Genomic DNA, 21174 nt, shown 5'->3' with positions numbered 1-21174 from the left:
GTAATCCCAGCTACTCAGGAGGCTGAGGCAGGAGAATTGCTTCAATCCAGGAGGTAGAGGTTGCAGTGAGCTGAGATCCGGCCATTGCACTCCAGCCTGGGCAAGAAGAGTGAAACTCCATCTCAAAAAAAAAAAAGAAAGAAAGAAAGAAAAGAAATAGGTAGTCCATTCCTGGCATTAATGAAAGGCAATGATTCAAATAAATTGAAAGTTATATGCCCAAAGTTAGCTATTGAAACATTTATGACAGGAAAAGAGAAAGAACAAAAGAACGAAGAAAAATAAATGTTTATCAAAAGAGAGAGATGACTAAGTAAATTGTTGTTATACTAAGATATTCTGAAAACCAAAACCAACATGCAAAAATGTTTAAAGTGATTTTATTGTTTAAATTTTTATTTATTTATTTATTTGTTTAATTATTTCAAGATGGAGTTTTGCTCTTGTTGCCCAGGCTAAAGTGCAGTGGCACGATCTTGGCTCACTGCAACCTCCGCCTCCCGAGGTTCAAGCCATTCTCCTGCCTCAGCCTCCCAAGTAGCTGTGACTACAGGCACCCGCCACCATGCCCAGCTAATTTTTATATTTTTGATAGAGACAGTGTCTCACCATGTTGGCCAGGCTGGTCTCAAACTCCTGATCTCAGGTGATCCCGCCCACCTCCGCCTCCCAAAGTGCTAGGATTACAGGCATGAGCCACGGCCCCCGGCCTTCAAGTGATTTTAGCTGGGAAATATATTTGGAAAACCTGGGTGGGAACACAGAAATATAAACATATTTTGTTACGCTTGTGAAGTTTTTAAATAAACTTTCTTTAACCGTTGTTATTTAATAGTCTATTAAATAGCTTTAATAACAGACACTTTTACAGTACACATGAAGATATTTCAGCCAAAATGTGACCAAACTCATACAGGATTTGGAAATGGAACTTTTGACGAATGACTGAGGGTTCCTTGAATACACCAGTGTGATGTGTTCGACTTGCTCATCTGTCTTGAACCCATCTTTCCAACAGTGTCCCGTCATGTCTTCCTCTGGCTCCCAATCCCTTCTTCACCTATTTCTGAAGTTGTGCCCGCTATCTTATTTGTTTCCTATCATCCACAGAATTTATCTGAGTCTGGACTTCCAGGGGCATCCAAAAAATGCTGCCACATTAGACTGGAGGAGGGAACAGAATGAGATATTAGGTCCTGGTTGTCTCTCAATGACATTAGGCCCTGATAGCTGGCTCCAAAAGGAAAAGAAGCTGACTTTCCCTTTAAGCTACTGAATCTAAAGAACAAAGGTTGAAGCTCCCTTAAATCAATCATTACAAAGGTAGATGGCTTTGTACAAATTAGAGGGTGACCTTGGAAAATTGTAGAATGGCTGTTGTGCAAGGTTGCAGGTCCCAGGTTGCACTCCTCTACTAACCTTATTTTAATTTTCCCAACAGATCTCCTTTATGAGTGTCCAACCAAAGAACACACATAGATGGATATGGCAAACTCACAATCTCCGAGCAAAACTTTTTACCTTGTTACTTGGCAAATAGGATCAAGTTATAACCAAAAGTACTGCACAGAGGACCTCCCCCACATTCTCTACATGAGAATGAAGAGGCTGTCTTCAGCCCAGAGCAAAGATAACCCTAGATACCTTGATAGCCTATGTAAATAGCAGCAAAGGTGAAAGAGACACTGTGGACCGTGAAGGTCACCTTGACAACACATCCGTATGTATATCCAGAAAACCTGCATGGAAAGCTACTGCAGAGATATGTCTTCTGAGCGCTACTGTTTCTCATTCAAAGGCTGATGTAACCAAGATTTTTATCGCAACTTAGGTCATCTTTCATATAATCACTGAAATTTAGTGTCTGCAAAGGCAAGACACTAGATTTGTAAAGCAACAAGTTTAAGGCTCAGAATCTGGGCTACACGGGCTCAGTGCTTTCCAGTTTGCATGGAGGGGTGCACGATAGGCCTGAAGGGAGGTACTGATCACTGGGTCTTCCATGGATGATAGCTCTAAGCCTACCAAGGGATTAAGTGACTTGTTAGAAAAAAGCAAAGAATGCCCTCCTTTGAATCCTAGTAATGCCTGACTGCTTTTGTTTCTAATCAGGAAAAAAAAAAAAAAAAAGTGGTTCTCAAGAATTTCTGTCGTGATTCTAGCCCCAGAAAAATCCAGAAAGAATAGCTGAAACCATTTAAGGTAGTGCCTGTCCCAGGCTTCTCTGTGATTCTTCAGAAGTTGCAATATCAGGTTGGAGACAAGGAAGGAGGCTACATTCTGAACACTTCTCTGAGAGGAAATTTTTTTTTTTTTTTTTTGGAGACAGAGTCTCACTCTGTCACCCAGGTTGGAGTGCAGTGACTCAATCCAGGCTCACTGCAACCTCCACCTCCCTGGTTCAAGTGATTCTCCTGGCTCAGCCTCCTGAGTGGCTGGGACCACAGGCGCATGCCACCACGCCCAGCTAATTTTTGTTTTTTTTTTTAGTAGAGACGGGGTTTCACCATGTTAGCCAGGCTGGTCTCAAACTCCTGACCTCAAGTGATCTGCCCACCTCAGCCTCCCGAAGAGCTGGGATTACAGGCATGAGTCACTGTGCCCGACTGGAAAGTTTTTTTTTTTCCTTGAGTCAGGGTGTCGCTCTGTCCCCCAGGCTGGAGTGCAGTGGTGCCATCTCGGCACATCACAACCTCCACCTCCCTGGCTTAAATGATCCTCCAACCTCAGCCTCCTGAGTAGCTGGGACCACAGGTGTGCATCACCATGCCTGGCTTTTTTTTTTTTTTTTTGTAGATACGGGGTTTCATCATGTTGCCCAGGCTGATCTTGAATTCCTGAGCTCAAGCGATCCTCTCACCTTGGCCTCCCAAAATGTTGGGATTACAGGTGTGAGCTTTCCAAGAGGAAAGCGTTCTTTTGTTTTGTTTGTTTGTTTGTTTGTTTGGTTTTTTGTAATGGAGTTTCACGCTTGTTGCCCAGGCTGGAGTGCAATGGCACGATCTCAGCTCACTGCATCACTGCAACCTCTGCCTCCCGGGTTCAAGCGATTCTCCCGCCTCAGCCTCCCGAGTAGCTGGGATTACAGGCATGCGCCACTATGACCAGCTAATTTTGTATTTTTAGTAGAGACGAGGTTTCTCCATGTTGGTCAGGCTGGTCTGGAACTCCCCACCTCAGGTGATCTGCCCGACTCGGCCTCCAAAAGTGCTGGGATTACAGGCGTGAGCCACCACGCCCGGCCTGAGGAAAGCATTCTTAAGGATCCTTGGGACTATCTGGGTGCTAAATGGTACCAGAATCTTCCAATGAAAATTGAGTAAGGACAAGTGGACAGAGGTATACCTCAAGGCATTTATTTCTCCGGAAAATCTTCCAGGAATTATTTAAATTGTGTTTTCTTGCCTAAAGCAGGATGGCACGTTTCAGAATCCTCACCCCTTACCTCAATGCTACTTTCCCCCATCTAACAGGGTTTATGGAATATTTTCAGGGTCCATAGGATCAATCTGGTTTGAATCCATTGTTCATATTTGGTTGTCTTTGACCTACATAAAAGGCAGTTTCAGACAGTTTATCCTGATATAAAATATCTCCAGTGAGCAAAAGAAAAGCTAAGGAACAAAACTGAAAGCAGGCTCTGTGTGCTAAAGATAACGAGTTTGTGCATTCGTTTTAGAAACTTGCAAATAGTGGAGGCCGGGCACAGTGGTTCACGCCTGTAATCCCAGCACTTTGGGAGGTTGAGGCGAGTGGATCACCCGAGGTCAGGAGTTTGAGACCAGCCTGGCCAACATGGTGGAACCCCATCTCTACTAAAAATACAAAAATTAACCGGGCTTGGTGGTGCTCAACTGCAGTCTCAGCTACTCGGGAGGCTGAGGTGGGAGGATCACTTGAACCCGAGAGGTGGAGGCTGAGTGAGCTGAGATGGTGCCACTGCACTCCAGCCTGGGTGACAGAGCAAGACTCTGTCTCAAAGAAAAACAAAAAACAAAAAAACACTCGAATAGTGGAGAAATTGAGAGACCAGGGAAGAGATGTCAAGAGACAAGCAAGTCAAAGGCTGAGGGGAAGAGAGTGGCTGTGACACAGATGAAGGACAATTCCACAGCTAACTGGGACACAGAAGTGGCCTTGGCATTTAACTGGCATGGAGTCCTTAATGTTTGCTCCTTCAGCTGTGGCTGTGACTGTTAACTGAGCCATGGCTTCTGGCTTCTTTTTTTTTATTTATTTTATTTAATGCCATATTTTATACCATTTTATGTTTCTCTTTCACATGTTTCATCCTTATTTTCCCGATAAGAAACTTTCTGAGGGTAAGTTCCTATGCCATCTATCTCAGTCTCTCAGCCCAGGGCAAGCCAGGCATGGAAGTAAGTGCTCAGGAAGTATGTGTCATATTAAATGGACCAGAAACCCATCACGAAGCTGTATTGTAAGAGAGCTCAACTGGAAATGCAAACTCCAGAGGACCAATAATAACTTCCACCTTTTGGCAGCACCTCTTGCGTGCTCTATTCTATGCTACCTATTTCATGCATATATTAGCTCTAAATCTGACAACAACCTTATAGAGGATTTTTTTTTTTCTTGAGACAGAGTTTTGTTCTTGTCGCCCAGGTTGGAGTGCAGTGGCACGATCTCTGCGCACTGCAACCTCCACCTCCTGGGTTCAAGTAATTCTCCTGCCTCAGCCTCCCAAGTAGCTGGGATTACAGGTGCCTGCCATCAGGCCCAACTAAGTTTCATATTTTTAGTACACACGGGGTTTCACCATGTTGGCCAGGCTGGTCTCGAACTCCTGACCTCAGGTGATCCGCCTGCCTCGGCCTCCCAAAATGCTGGGATTACAGACATGAGCCACCGCGCCTGGTGGATATTGTTTTTATTAACCTCATTCTACAACGGAGGATACTAAGAGATTTCAGAAGGGTTAAGTGACTTGCCTCAGGTTACACAATAAGTACGTGAACTTCAAGCCTAGGTGTGCTGACCCCAAAGCTCACACTCTTTCCATTGGTCTTCTGCTGTGGGCAGTGCCAACCACCCTTTAATAATCATAGCAATAATAGCTAAGGCTTATATAGAGCTTACTCTGTGCCAGGCATGATTCTATAGCAGTTCACACAGGTTAATTCACTCAATTCTCACAACATCCCTAGGAGGTGGGCTCCATTATTATTCATTTATAGGTTCAGGGCCTGTGTTTTCCTGGACTTCTAAATTAGGACCAAAGGAAGATTCTGTAGAATGGTGAAAGATCACTGCTCTGGGTCAGGCGCGGTGGCTCACTCCTGTAATCCCAACACTTTGGGAGGCCAAGGAGGGTGGATCACCTGAGGTCAGGAGTTCCAGACCAGCCTGACCAATATGGTGAAACTCTGTCTCTATTGAAAATACAAAACTTAGTCGGGCGTCGTGGTGTGCACCTGTAATCCCAGCTACTCAGGAATCTGAGACAGGATAATTGCTTGAATCTGGGAGGCGGAGGTTGCAGTGAGCTGAGATCGCACCACTACACTCCAACCTGGGTAACAGAGTGAGACTCCATCTCAAAAAAAAAAAAAAAGGCCGGGCGCGGTGGCTCAAGCCTGTAATCCCAGCACTTTGGGAGGCCGAGACGGGCGGATCACGAGGTCAGGAGATGGAGACCATCCTGGCTAACACGGTGAAACCCCGTCTCTATTAAATACAAAAAAACTAGCCGGTGAGGGTGGGCTGAGCCTGTAGTCCCAGCTACTCGGAGGCTGAGGAAGAATAAGTGAACCGGGGCCGGAGGCCTGCAGTGTGAGATCAGCCACTGCGCTCCAACCTGGTGACAGAAGCGAGACTCCGTCTCAAAAAAAATCACTACTCTGTGTCTTCTTGTGTAGAGGAGCAAACCCTAAGAGGACCCGGGAAGGGAGCCAGGCAGAGGGGAAATAAGAGCCTAGACTAGGCTTTCTGCCAGCCTCCAGCTCTCCTGTAGCAGAAACTTTAGGTTGGAAGCACCAGGGGCATAGAGAACAGACTTTGAGGTCATTGGGGCTCCCTGGCACTTTCCCCTGAATCACTCTATGCTGCATTCATTTTATCCATGAAAAGACCATTTACCAGCCACGTTACAGCTCTTGTAAGTGAGGACAACAAAGATCAATAATATTTTCTTCTTTTAGGCTCACTCGAAAGTTTGGCATAACTACAACACACATTTCCGCCCACATCAGAAGGGTTGGTTATCGATCACATTGGGATCTCACTGGATCGAGCCAAACCGGTCGGAAAACACGATGGATATACTGCAATGTCAACAGTCCATGGTTTCTGTGCTTGGATGGTTTGCCAACCCTATCCATGGGGATGGCGACTATCCAGAAGGGATGAAAAAGAAGTTGCTCTCCATTCTACCCCTTTTCTCTGAAGCAGAGAAGAATGAGGTGAGAGGCACAGCTGATTTCTTTGCCTTTTCTTTTGGACCCAACAACTTCAAGCCCCTAAACACCATGGCTAAAATGGGGCAAAATGTTTCACTCAATTTAAGAGAAGCACTGAACTGGATTAAACTGGAATACAACAACCCTCGAATCTTGATTGCTGAGAATGGCTGGTTCACAGACAGTCATGTGAAAACGGAAGACACCACGGCCATCTACATGATGAAGAATTTCCTCAGCCAGGTGCTTCAAGGTTGGTTGTACACTTGCTTAATTTTTTTAAAATTCTAAAAATTTGCAGGATATTTAAAATCACCTTTGAATATATAACTATTATTGTTGGGTAGGTTTTTTTTGAAATGGAATTTCTGTCTGTCTCCTAGGCTAAAGTGCAGGGGCACCATCTTGGCTCACTGCAACCTCTGCCTCCTAGGTTCAAGTGATTCTCCTGCCTCAGCCTCCTGAGTAACTGGGATTACAGGTGTCCACCACCACGCCCAGCTAATTTTTGTATTTTTATTAGAGACAGGGTCTCACCATGTTGGCCAGGCTGGTCTTGAACTCCTGACCTTAAGTGATCCACCCGCCTCAGCCTCCCAAAGTGCTGGGATTACAGGCATGAGCCACCATGCCCGGCCTGGCCTTTTGTATCGTTCAATTTTTTTTTTTTTTTTTTTTTTTTCAGATGGAGTCACTCTGTGGCCCAGGCTGGAGTGCAACAGTGCGATCTCGGCTCACTGCAACCTCTGCCTCCTGGGTTCAAGTGATTCTCCTGCTTTAGCCTCCTGAGTAGCTGGAATTACAGGTGTCCGCCACCAAGCCCGGCTAAGTTTTGTATTTTTAATAGAGACGGGGTTTCACCATGTTGGCCAGACTGGTCTCAAATTCCTGACCTCAGGTGATCCACCTGCCTCGGCCTCCCAAAGTGCCAGGATTACAGGCATGAGCCACCACACCCAGCCATTGTATTTTCCAATGTTGACAGAACTTTTTCATGTTATTCCCATGTTCTTTTTTAAATAAAAGTTTGAGAACAGAATCCTTTCAGACTAGAGCTACATCCTTAATTGTCAAGAAGATGCGTTTCATTCTTTATAAAGGACATAGTGCTAAAAGAGGTATGCTTAAAGTTTCCTCACAGTAGTACTTTATTCTGAGATGTTGAAAGTGTTTCTTGAAATTGTGATCTTTATACTCTTATTACACGAAGGTATGATGAAAAGGTCTGAAGACAAAATGAGTTGCTTCTATTGCTCCCAGTGACTTTTGGCCCCCACTTAGCCCCTCACTCCTTACTCTATTACTCAAGTAGTGACATCTACAGGTGGCTAACAGAAACAATGGAGCAGAAGACAAGCTGAGGTTACAATGGTTCTGTTCCCTGGAGTTGGGCTCTATTTCACTCTCATATTAAGGAATTCTCTGTGGATCTTTCTAAAATTCTGTTGCTCTCTTTAAAAGTCACAAGCCAGGAAGAAAATCCTAGGTGCCGCTGGAGAGAGCCTTCAGGGAGGGTCCTGAAGGAGAACCAGACCCTGCCGCCCCAAGTTGCAGGAAGGAACAGCATGGAACCGAGCCACGCCCAGCTACAGGCCATGCACGTGGGGGCCAAGGCTGAGGGCTCTGCCTACAGGGTCTGGGTCAAATGCCATGCTCTTGGGCAGAAGGGGTGTCCACTCCCCAGGTGTTACCGTTCCACCTCTCCTTAGGGCCCTACAGCAGCTATAGACTAGAACCAGGGCCTGTTGAACATATTTATCTTCTTGGAAACTCTTGGCCTGGATTTTCCTCATTTAAGGAAAAGAATGTCATTGATAAAAATCCCAAAAATGCAGAGATGAGGAGGCATTTCTATGAGGGAAGTGAAATCTTTTAAGAAAGAAAAAAGGATTCAGGGCTAATTTGGGTATTTGTTGTTTGGACTGCTGCTGTTGATTTTCTTTTCTCTCTCTTTTTTTTTTTTTTTTTTTTTTTTGAGATGGAGTTTTGTTCTTGTTACCCAGGCTGGAGTACAATGGCACAATTTCGGCTCATTGCAATCTCCACCTCCTGGGTTCAAGTGATTCTCCTGCCTCAGCCTCCTGAGTAGCTGAGATTGCAGGTGCCCGCCACCATCCCCGGCTAATTTTTGTATTTTTAGTAGAGACGAGGCTTCATTATGTTTCCTGACCTCAGGTGATCCACCCACCTCAGCCTCCCAAAGTGCTGGGATTACAGGCATGAGCCACCGCGCCCGGTCTGTTGATTTTCATATTTCATTTTTACACAATTCCTACAAGTTACTGAATAAGAGTTTTAAAGCTAGAAAGGTCCTTAGAGATCCTATTTTCCAATCTTTTTTGTTTACAAATGAGGAAACTGAGGCCAAGAAACTTGCCCAATAGCATGCTCCCTAGAGCATAGCAGGGTAAGCGCCTCAGCACCCTGCTCCTTAGCTCAGCCAGTTCCCATTCTCTTACATCACTTTTCTTCTTTTACCTCCTTATGTCTACATTCATTTACGTTAATTCTAAAAGCAGATTTTTAGAAACTCCTTGGGCAGAAGGAGTGTCCATGCCCCAGGTGTTACCATTCCACCTCCCCTTAGGGCCCGACAGCAGCTATAGACTAGAACCAGGGCCTGTTGAACACATTTCTTAGAAACTCTTGGCCTGGATAGTTTCCTAGAATTAATAGCTTATCCATAAACAAGAACCAACTCAGACTTGAAATAAGAAACTCTTGGTCATGAGCAGACATATGCATTGATCCCAAAGAGTTCTGGAAATTACCATGCCCTCTGACACAGATTTGCACACCAAGTCTCAGAAGTATTTAAGGTGTGATCCTTTAACTGTGACATTCACTTGGTCCAAGCGGGAGTCGGGGGATCAGGAGATACCAGTCTGGATGAAAATAATTGCCACTTTTGAAGTATAAACATGAATTTTCTATTTGATACAGCAGACCTGAAAATTAGGGGAAAGGTTCGTTTTACAATATGCTGCCCTCTGGCACGTTAGTGAAATTGTAAACATGAACTAGAATGTTTAGGCCTCTGAACATCTCTGCTTTCTTTTCTCTGTGCAGCAATAAGGTTAGATGAAATACGAGTGTTTGGTTATACTGCCTGGTCTCTGCTGGATGGCTTTGAATGGCAGGATGCTTACACCATCCGCCGAGGATTATTTTATGTGGATTTTAACAGTAAACAAAAAGAGCGGAAACCTAAGTCTTCGGCACACTACTACAAACAGATCATACGAGAAAATGGTTTTTCTTTAAAAGAGGCCACGCCAGATGTGCAGGGCCAGTTTCCCTGTGACTTCTCCTGGGGTGTCACCGAGTCTGTTCTTAAGGTAAGTGGTTACTTCCAAATTAACCATAAACTGGGGCAAACAGCACACACTATTTCATTTACTCAATGACAGCTGAGAGATAGCTGTCAGACAATATCAAATACTACAATTGTATGGAGGTTATGAAGGAGAGCTAGGGAAAGAGAAGGGAGAAAAAGAAGGAAATAGATGCTGAGAGCCTTTCATGGGCCAGAACTCATAATTGGTGATGGAGATGGAGAGGTGAAGAGGCTGCCCTCAAGAAGCATACAGTCTAGAGGGAACTTACTGTCATTTCTGTGTCAGGTTTTTGTTATAATAGTAATGTCAAAATGATAGGAAATTTGTTTTTAGATTTTTGTTTTGCCAAAAGCAAATTATTAGCAGCGCCTTATTTAATTGATTCTTGCTGTTTCACAGAGTTGGGTAATTTGCCTTCTGAGGTCTCTATATCCCAGTGGAGCCTTCCCACACGTCTCATTCCTCACCCCATTCAGCTGTCCTTAAAAGTCATCTCCTCGATAAGGCTTCCCTCCACTCCAAAAACCATCCTCCTATCACTTCTCTTCCTCTTTTCCTGCTTTTCTGTAGCGTACTCGCCACCACCTGACATACTTTGTGCTTTCCACATTTTCCATACTTATCACCTGTTTCCCCTACTAGAATGCAAGCTGCATAAGAGCAGAAATGCCTGAGGCTTTGATGCCTGCTATATGCCTCACTAGGGCAGTGCCTGGCACATGGCAGGTGCTCGTCTTCTAGAACCAGGTGAATGAATGAGATCGCCTTTTAGTTTTATTATTATTTTAACTATGCTACCTGGAAATCAAGAAATCACCTATGTATGCTATGTATGCATGTTCTCTCTACTTCACCTTTTTTTTTTTTTTTTCTGAGACAGGATCTTGCTCTGTCACCCAGGCTGGAGTGCAGTGGCACAATCACAGCTCCCTGTAGTCTCAATCTCCTGGCCTCAAGTGATCATCCCACCTCAACCTTGAGCTGGGACTCCAGGTTCACGCCACTATGCCAGCTAATTTTTGATTTTTTGTACAGACGGAGTCTTACTATGTTGCCCAGACTGGTCTGGAACTCCTGGGCTCAAACAAATATCCTGCCTCAGCCTCCCAAAGTACTGGGGTTACAGGTGCAAGCCACTCCATCCAACCTACTTAATGTTAAAACCCTCATCTTACAGGCAACTGAAATTTAGGGGGCGGTTACATAACTTGCCTAAGTTACCTAGGTCTGTCTTCCAACCACTATGCTTTAAGACTTCACAATACCACACTATTGCATTGTTTTTGGTTTTGTTTTTTCTTTTTGAGACAGAGTCTCGCTCCGTTGCCCAGGCTGGAGTGCAATGGTGCCATCTTGGCTCACTGCAACCTCCGCCTCCCCAGTTCAAATGATTCTCCTGCCTCAGCCTCCCAAGTAGCTGGGATTACAGGCATCTGCCACCATGCCTGGCAAATTTTTCTTTTTCTTTTTTTTTTTTTTTTTTTGGAGACAGAGTTTCATTCTTGTTGCTCATCGCCTAGGCTGGAGTGCAATGGCAGGATCTTGGCTCACTGCTGCAACCTTCGCCTCCTGGGTTCAAGCAATTGTCCTGTCTCAGCCTCCCAAGTATCTGGGATTACAGGCATGTGCCACCACTCCCGGCTAATTTTTGTATTATTAGTAGAGACGGGGTTTCACCATGTCGGCCAAACTGGCCTCGAACTCCTGACCTCAGGTTATCCACCCACCTTGGCCTCCCAAAATGCTGGGATTATAGGCATGAGCCGCCGCGCCCAGGCAAATTTTTGTATTTTTAGTAGAAACAGGGTTTCACCAAGTTGGCCAGGCTGGTCTCAAACTCCTGACCTCAGGTGATCCACCCACCTCGGCCTCCCAAAGTGTTGGGATTACAGGCGTGAGCCACTGTGCCCGGCTTTCTCTTTTCTTTTCTTTTCTTTTCTTTTCTTTCCTTTCCTTTTCTTTCCTTTCCTTTTCTTTTTTCTCTTCTCTTCTCTTCTTTTCTTTATTGAGACAGAGTCTCACTGTGTTGCCCAGGCTGATGTGCAGTGGTGTGATCTTGGCTCACTGCAACCTCTGCCTCCTGGATTCAAGCAATTCTGCTGCCTCAGCCTCCCAAGTAGCTGGGATTACAGGTGCCCACCACCACGCCCAGCTAATTTTTGTATTTTTAGTAGAGATGGGGTTTCACTATGTTGGCCAGGCTGGTCTTGAACTCCAGGCCTCAAGTGATCTACCTGCCTCAGCCTCCCAAAGTGCTGGAATTACAGGTGTGAGCCACCGTGCCCAGATATGCCTGTATTCTATTAATAGAAGCATATGGAAAGACAACAAGATGTACAAGGATTGAGACCAGACAAAAGGGTTCAAACCATGAATTAGCAAAGTTCTCAGGTTATGAATCTCAACCCCTGTGGACATTTATTTGTATTTATATAATTATTTATTTAATTTTTTTTTTTTTTTTTTTTTTTGAGATGGAGTCTCGCTCTGTCGCCCAGGCTGGAGTGCAGTGGCATGATCTCAGCTCACTGCAAGCTCCACCTCCCAGGTTCATGCCATTCTCCTGCCTCAGCCTCCCGAGTAGCTGGGGCTACAGGCACCCGCCACCACACCCAGCTAATTTTTTATATTTTTAGTAGAGATGGGGTTTCACTGTGTTAGCCAAGATGGTCTCGATCTCCTGACCTCGTGATCTGCCCGCCTTGGCCTCCCATAGTGCTGGGATTACAGGCGTGAGCCACCGTGCCCGGCCATAGTTATTTATTTTTGAGACAGAGTTTTGCTTTGTTGCCCGGCTCACTGCAACCTCTGCCTCCCGTGTTCAAGCAATTCTCGTGCCTCAGCCTCCTGAGTAGCTGGGATTACAGGCGCCTGCCACCCTGCCCAGCTGATTTTTTGTATTTTAGTAGGGACAGGGTTTCACCATGTTGTCCAGGCTGGTCTCAAACTCCTGAGCTTAGGCAATCTACCTGTCTCGGCCTCCCAAAGTGCTAGGATTACAGGTGTTAGCCACCGTGCCCAGCTGTGGATATTTATTTATTTGAAATAGTCTCACTCTGTCTTCCAGGCTGGAGTGCAGTGGCGTGATCTCAGCTCACTGCAATCTCTGCCTCCTGAATTCAAGCGATTCTCCTGCCTCTGTCTCCAGAGCAGCTAGGATTACAGGTACCTGCCACTATGCCCAGCTAATTTTTGTATTTTTAGTAGAGATAGGGTTTCACTATGTTGGCCAGACTGGTCTCGAACTCTTGGCCTTAAGCTATCTGTCTGCCTCAGACTCCCAAAGTGCTGGGATTACAGGTGTGAGGCACTGCACCCAGCTTCCTGTGGATATTTAAACAAGACTTTAGCAAGAGCTCAGGGTGATGAAGGGGGAAAGGTATAGAGAGCAGAATAAACACAGTGTCTCATCTTCAGCTTGTGTCCCCTCCAGAGCCAGTTCCTGCCTCTTCCTTCACATGGCAGAGGCAGGAGAGTTCAATACTATTCATGTTCAGATTTTGCTAAGTGTTCCAAAAATGTCTTTTTCCCTATCACTTCAATTGAGTTTATATTTTTCAAAATTCCAGACCTAGCAAAGAAAGACCCCAGGAGATATAAGAGTTCCTTTGCCTGCCTGTATGGGAGACCCAACCTACAAGTTCCTGCTTCAGCTAAAACCCACCTGTTCCTTAGATACTGTGAATGTCTGCCCCTTCTACATTTCAGAGCAAGAACTGACCACGGGGTCGGGAAAAGCAGTTCTGTGATCTGTCAGGTCTGGGTTTCATGCTTGTCTCTGGAGCCCAGCGAGGAGCCAGCTTCACTTGAACCACTTGGATTAAGAATGAGGATAAGGCTGATCCGAGTGCACTGGTGTTTACAACTTATTGGTTACAACCAGTTATAGATTTCTGTTCCTTCTCTACTCCCACTGCTTCATTTGGGTAGCCTAAACCTAAATAAATAAATAAATAAATAAATAAATAAATAAATAAGGATGACTGGTTTGCCAAGAAAAATTACGGTGCTTTTTGAAAAATCAGCCAATAAATATATGAATAGACACTGTGTACACAGAAAACTAGATGCCCTCTATAGGGAGACTGACAAAATTAAAGTAATACTTGAAAAATATTACTTAGCCAGGCCGGGCGTGCTGACTCACTCCTGTAATCCCAGCACTTTGGGAGGCCAAGGTGGGAGGATCACTTGATCTCAGGAGTTTGAGACCAGCCTGGCCAATATGGAAAATCCCTGTCTCTACAAAAAAAACTGGGTGTGGTGGTGTGGGCCTGTAATTCCGTCTATCATTCCATCTACTCGGGAGGCTGAGGCAAGAGTATCACTTGAGCCCAGGAAGTGAAGTTTGCAGTGAGCCGTGATCGTGCCACTGTACTCCAGGCTGGGCAACAGAGCAAGACCTTGTCTCAAAAAAAAAAAAAATTACTAAGCCTAACTTTGCACATTTCTGTCTTATTTTCCCTAGCCTCTTAGCATTCTTTTCTCCTCCAACGTTTTACTTTGAAAAATTTCCAACTTATCCAATAGAAATGCATATTCCCTTCATCAAGACTGACTGTTAACATGCTGCCATATTGGTTTCAATTCTGCCTCTCTCCCTTTTTTTTTTTTTTTTTGAGACAGGGTCTCAAAAAAACCTCCACCTCCCGGATTCAAGAGATTCTCCTGCCTCAGCCTCCCAAGTTATAGGTGCCTGCCACCACGCCCAGCTAATTTTTTGTATTTTTAGTAGAGACGGGGTTTCACTATTTTGGCCAGGCTGGTCTCGAACTCCTGACCTCGTGATCCACCCACCTCCGCCTCCCAAAGTGCTGGGATTACAGGCGTGAGACACCCAGCCTCTGCCTCTCTCTTTCATAAACTTTCGATAAATTGCAGACATCATTATACTCTACCCCAAAATATCTCAGCATGTATCTCCTAAGAACAAGGACATTCTTATGATTCCCAGGAAATTTAACATTGACTCAACGCTATCTAAAATACAATCCATATTCAATTTTTTTTAATGTTCCAAAAATGTCCTTTATGGATTAAAAAAATCTTTGATTAAGAATCCAAACAAAGATCAAACGTTGGTTGTCATGTATCTTTAGCCTCCTTTAATTCAGGGCAATCACCTCATGGCACTGCCCTGTTTGAAGAGTCCAGGCCAACTGCTTGTAGATTTCTCTGGTTGTCTTCTGAGTCTAATGACTCAGTTAACCATTTCTGGAAATAATACTACATAGATGATGTGCCTTTTTATCACATCAGGAGGTCAATGATGTCAATTTGTTTCATTACTGAAGATATTACTGTGGTTGAAGTAGTATCACCAGATTTCTTGGTTAAGGTGGCATTTGTGGCTAGGCAGACTTGTTCACTCCTGTAATCCCAGCACTTTGAGAGGCCAATGTGGGTAGATCACTTTGGTCGAGGATGCAGTCTAGTGTGGGCGACAGAGCAAGACCCTGTCCCTCCTCCCCACTCCCCCCCAAAAAAAAGAAAAAAGAAAAAAAAGGTGACATTTGCCATGTGGTAACTTTTCCATCTTTAATTAAGAAGTAATCTGATGTTGGCCAGGCTCAGTGACTCACACCTGTAATCCGAGCACTTTGGGAGTCCAAGGCAGGCATATCACTTGAGGTTAGGACCAGCCTGGCCATTGTGGCAAAATCCTGTCTCTACTTAAAAAAAAAAAAAAAAATTAGCCAGGCATGGTGGCACGGGCTTGTAATCCCAGCTACTTGAGAGGCTGAGGCAGGAGAATCACTTGAACCTCAGAAGCGGAGGTTGCAGGGAGCCAAGATCGCACCATTGCACTCTAGCCTGGGCAACAGAGCGAGACTCTGTCCAAAAAAGAAAAAAAGAAGAAGTAATCTGATGTTGATACTTGGGACTCTATGAATATCCTATTCCTCAACATTTCACTCCATGGTTTTAACATTCTTTCATGAGCCGGGCCGGGCCCAGTGGCTCACACCTGTAATCCCAGCACTCTGGGAGGCCAATGTGGGCGGATCACCTGAGGTCAGGAGTTCAAGACCAGCCTGGCCAACATGGTGAAACCCTGTCTGTACTAAAAATACAAAAACTAGCCGGGCACGGTGGCAGGTGCCTGTAATCCCAGCTACTCAGGAGGCCGAGGCAGGAGAATCGCTTGAACCCAGGAGGCGGAGGACGCAGTGAGCCAAGATCGTGCCATTGCACTCCAGCCTGGGGGACAAAAACGAAACTCCGTCTCAAACAAACAAACATTCTTTCATGAACCTTGCCTTAATTGTTACTTTGTAGATTGCAAAATGGTAAATTTCTAATCAGATTATTCCCTCTACATTTATTAGCTGGATTCTCTTAAATTTGATGTCTTGTAATTCATTATTGTCATTATGATATTGTTCCTTTTGATGCTCAAATTGTTTCTAATTTAGTCAATGGGACCCCTTCAAGCGGTTCCTGTCTTTTCCACATTTCCCTTTCAGTTTTTAAGCACTTCTTTATTTTCTGGCACAAGATGCCCCAGCTTCATCTCATTCTTCTCCTAGAAAAAGCCATTTCTCCAAGGAGTACAAGGTCCTTTTGGTGGGACATGGGATTTTAGAAACAAGCTCTGGGAGCTGGGGTTGGGATTGGGATGCATCATCTTTAACTAGAAAATCAACCTCTTAGCAGATTAATCATACACACTTGCTGAGACTAATGCTTTCTGAAGGTTTTTAACGTAAGACATTTTTATTTGATCTTGCCTTGCCCCATAGCAAGACTGCCTTTTATAAACATCCTTTCAATACCATGTTCTGAGTTTTCAAAACACTGAAACTGGCCATCTAGGCTAGGAGGATTTTACTCAAATAATTAATTATATACAGATTTAACTTCATGCTCACATGATCAATGTTCTCTTAGTTTAATGTTCTAGATAACTGGTTGGCAGATGGCAAATGGGCAGTGATATGGTTTTGTAATTAAACTATGAAAGATGACACACGAAAAAACAATTAGAGGGAAAATATTTACCAAAGGTTAATTATAGTTTTTTCCTGGTGTATTTAAATTCTGTCATGAGGGAGAAAAAAGTACTTTAAAACAAGTACATAACTTTTACTTTCCTTTATTAATCTTGAATTTGGAAATGTTTTTCTTAAGGGCTTTGCTTTAGTTTAGACTCAAGGGCCTAGCAGGCAATTATTGCCACTAGGGAAAATGAAACCCAAGTCATGACTACATTGTGTTTGTACAGTGCATTAGAGTTCCCAGAGTCACTGAGTCCTCACAGTACACCTGTGAAGTGGGTGAGATTACTCCATCACTATATAGCTGCCAAGCCTGAGTTTCAAAGGGGCAGAACTAGAACAGGAGTCCAGGGCTCTCTCTGTGGAGAGACAAAGAATGAGACACTGTCGGATCCAAGTGTCAACCTTGGGAGTTTCTGGGGATATTCTACTGTCCTTTCCACCCATAACCCAAGCGCCTTGCATAGAAAACGTGTCAGCATTCTGTTGGATTAATAAATACTATGTTCTCACAGGCACATGGGTCGGGGAAACATGATGGATGCAAATGTGATTTCGCTTGGACTTTTCTTTTTTTCCTTTTCTTTTCTTTTTTTTGCTCTTGTTGCCCAGGCTGGAGTGCAATGGCGCGATCTTGGCTCACTGCAACCTCTGCCTCCCAGGTTCAAGCGATTCTCCTGCCTCAGCCTCCAGGGTAGCTGGGATTGCAGGCGTGCGCCTTCACGCCTGGCTAATTTTGTTTTTTTTTGTTTTTTTTGTTTTTTTTTTTTTTTAGTAGAGACAGGGTTTCTCCATGTTGGTCAGGCTGGTCTCAAACTCCCGACCTTAGGTGATCTGCCCCCCTCAGACTCCCAAAGTGCTAGGATTACAGGTGTGAGCCACTGCGTCCAGCCTGGACTTTTAAAATAGAATTTAGAGATATGCATTCAGCAAATGCAAGGGGTCACTGCCTACCCTATGGTACCAGCCTCTTTTAGGAACTGTGCCTGGGGTCAACCAGCCTCCTCTTCTCAGTGAAATCTCTACAACAGGAATTTCTTTTTTTTTTTTTTTGAGACGGAGTCATGCTCTGTCGCCCGGGCTGGAGTGCAGTGGCCGGATCTCAGCTCACTGCAAGCTCCGCCTCCCAGGTTTACGCCGTTCTCCTGCCTCAGTCTTCCGAGTAGCTGGGACTACAGGCGCCCGCCACCTCGCCCTGCTAGTTTTTTGTATTTTTTAGTAGAGACAGGGTTTCACCGTGTTAGCCAGAATGGTCTCGATCTCCTGACCTCGTGATCCACCCGTCTCGGCCTCCCAAAGTGCTGGGATTACAGGCTTGAGCCACCGCGCCCGGCCTACAACAGGAATTTCAACTTTGTCTTCAATTTATAGCAGAGTTTAGAATCTATCTTTTGTTATTGCTTTTAACTGAGTGTACCAAGGCAATTTCCTGATGCATTTGAACAGAATCACATCAAACCCCACCATGTAACCTGGGGTTTAAAGTCAAACGAACTGGAAAATGGCTTCCCAGTGTTTTCTCTAACAACTTGTTTTCTAAACCAGGGCCTGGGTGTGGCTCCTTCTCTGGTTTCTGGTCTCCCTGGGAGATTTCAAGGACTGGAAGAGGCCTGGCGGTGGCTTAGGCCTGTAATCCCAGCACTTTGGGAGGCAGAGGTGGGCAGATCACTTGAGCCTCCGCCTGCCCGCGCATGCTTGACCTGAATGAGCTTGTTTTTCACAGCCCGAGTCTGTGGCTTCGTCCCCACAGTTCAGCGATCCTTACCTGTACGTGTGGAACGCCACTGGCAACAGACTGTTGCACCGAGTGGAAGGGGTGAGGCTGAAAACACGACCCGCTCAATGCACAGATTTTGTAAACATCAAAAAACAACTTGAGATGTTGGCAAGAATGAAAGTCACCCACTACCGGTTTGCTCTGGATTGGGCCTCGGTCCTTCCCACTGGCAACCTGTCCGCGGTGAACCGACAGGCCCTGAGGTACTACAGATGCGTGGTCAGTGAGGGGCTGAAGCTTGGCATCTCCGCGATGGTCACCCTGTACTATCCGACCCACGCCCACCTAGGCCTCCCTGAGCCTCTGCTGCACGCCGGCGGGTGGCTGAACCCATCGACGGTGGAGGCCTTCCAGGCCTACGCTGGGCTGTGCTTCCAGGAGCTAGGGGACCTGGTGAAGCTCTGGATCACCATCAATGAGCCTAATCGGCTAAGTGACATCTACAACCGCTCTGGCAACGACACCTACGGGGCGGCGCACAACCTACTGGTGGCCCACGCCCTGGCCTGGCGCCTCTACGACCGGCAGTTCAGGCCGTCACAGCGCGGGGCCGTGTCGCTGTCGCTGCACGCGGACTGGGCGGAACCCGCCAACCCCTATGCTGACTCGCACTGGAGGGCGGCCGAGCGCTTCCTGCAGTTCGAGATTGCCTGGTTCGCTGAGCCGCTCTTCAAGACCGGGGACTACCCCGCGGCCATGAGGGAATACATCGCCTCCAAGCACCGGCGGGGCCTTTCCAGCTCCGCGCTGCCGCGCCTCACTGAGGCCGAGAGGAGGCTGCTCAAGGGCACAGTCGACTTCTGCGCGCTCAACCACTTCACCACTAGGTTCGTGATGCACGAGCAGCTGGCCGGCAGCCGCTACGACTCGGACAGGGACATCCAGTTTCTGCAGGACATCACCCGCCTGAGCTCCCCTACGCGCCTGGCTGTGATTCCCTGGGGGGTGCGCAAGTTGCTGCGGTGGGTCCGGAGGAACTATGGCGACATGGACATTTACATCACGGCCAGCGGCATCGACGACCAGGCTCTGGAGGATGACCGGCTCCGGAAGTACTACCTGGAAAAGTACCTTCAGGAGGTGCTGAAAGGTAAGGGCGGGGCCCCTTCAGACACAGGGCAGAGCGAGATTCCTGACAAGAACAAAGAATGAGAGGGGCAGGCTGGTGCCTGACGGCATCCGATTTGTGGCACCCAAGTTCTGTCAACTGAATTTTGTCTTGAAAACTGGCCTATGGATTTTTGGAAAATTTTTTAAATCATAAAAGTAACACATACCCATTATAGAAAACTGGGCACGTGGAGAAAGTTTTTTAAAAATCACCTGAAATCTCACTCCCCAGGATAAACAGTCACTATTGTGGATTACTTATTTTCAGCATGCTTGCTAGCCTTTAAAAAAATTTTTGTGGGTACATAGTAGGTATATAAATTTATGGGATACATGAAATGTTTCCATACAGCCATGCAATGTGAAATAACCACATCATGGTAGCCTAAGCGAGCCAGCGAGTGGGGAAAACCAACTGTGATTCCCGGGCTGCACCAAGAGCACGTCTGAGGTTCACAATCAGGCCAAATAGGCAACATTTTTCTGCTTGTGACCCTTTAAACAAAAGTGACAACCTTCATTGCTCTGCTCCTTAAATTTGCTTTCTCCTCCAAGAGTTTTTGGATTATTTATGGATCAAAGTTTCACAAATTTACTTTAAATTATACACATTTTCACCTTCTCCTTTACATAGATCATAAAAGAATAAATGTCAAAAAAAAAAAAACCTCCAATAAAAATCACTACCTTTATTATGGGCATAATTTTAGGTTGTTTCAATGAAAACTAAATTCTTGTTCAAAGATATTTCAGTCCATTTGTGATTCATGTTAATTTCTGATCTTTTTCAGCATACCTGATTGATAAAGTCAGAATCAAAGGCTATTATGCATTCAAACTGGCTGAAGAGAAATCTAAACCCAGATTTGGATTCTTCACATCTGATTTTAAAGCTAAATCCTCAATACAGTTTTACAACAAAGTGATCAGCAGCAGTGGCTTCCCTTCTGAGAACAGTAGTTCTAGATGCAGTCAGACCCAAAAAAACACAGAGTGCACTGTCTGTTTATTCCTTGTGCAGAAGAAACCACTGATATTCTTGGGTTGTTGCTTCTTCTCCACCCTGGTTCTACTCTTATCAATTACCATTTTTCATAGGCAAAAGAGAAGAAAGTTTTGGAAAGCAAAAAACTTACAACATATACCATTAAAGAAAGGCAAGAGAGTTCTCAGCTAACCTGATCTTATTTGTCTGCATCACAGACAGCTTAAAAATTCATTCCAGTTCCATATGCTGGTAACTGACAGGAGATATACCTGTATTATAGAAAGACAATTTGAGATACAGCTGTAACCAAGGTGATGACAATCGTCTCTGCTGTGTGGTTCAAAGAACTTTCCCTCAGGCATTGACATCAGTGAATTCAGTTCTTGGATGTAAACATAAAGGCTTCATCCTGACAGTAAGCTATGAGGATTACATGATACATTGCTTTTTGAAGTTTGATGAACTGTATTCCATCATTCTGCTCTAGCTTTCATCTCTACCAATAGCTACTTGTGGTACAATAAATTATTTTTAAAAAGTAAAA

At 45.2% G+C, this 21174-nt stretch overlaps 1 protein-coding gene across 1 annotated transcript in view; it reads left to right on the top strand.

The window, feature by feature from the left end:
- The window catches only part of KLB (klotho beta), a 43209-nt gene extending 22035 nt beyond the window's left edge, over positions 1 to 21174 (top strand). Inside the window, exons 2-5 of the mRNA XM_003898591.5 lie at positions 6162 to 6672; positions 9489 to 9757; positions 18479 to 19622; positions 20434 to 21174. Coding sequence (XP_003898640.3) covers positions 6162 to 6672; positions 9489 to 9757; positions 18479 to 19622; positions 20434 to 20819 — 2310 coding nt within the window. The 3' untranslated portion in view covers positions 20820 to 21174. The remainder of the gene's footprint in view (positions 1 to 6161; positions 6673 to 9488; positions 9758 to 18478; positions 19623 to 20433) is intronic.

The sequence above is a fragment of the Papio anubis genome, chromosome 3, assembly GCF_008728515.1.
Source record: "Papio anubis isolate 15944 chromosome 3, Panubis1.0, whole genome shotgun sequence".
Lineage (NCBI taxonomy): Eukaryota > Metazoa > Chordata > Mammalia > Primates > Cercopithecidae > Papio > Papio anubis.
The sequence above is the reverse complement of the archived record's forward strand: the minus strand, read 5'-3'. Positions and strand labels throughout refer to the sequence as shown.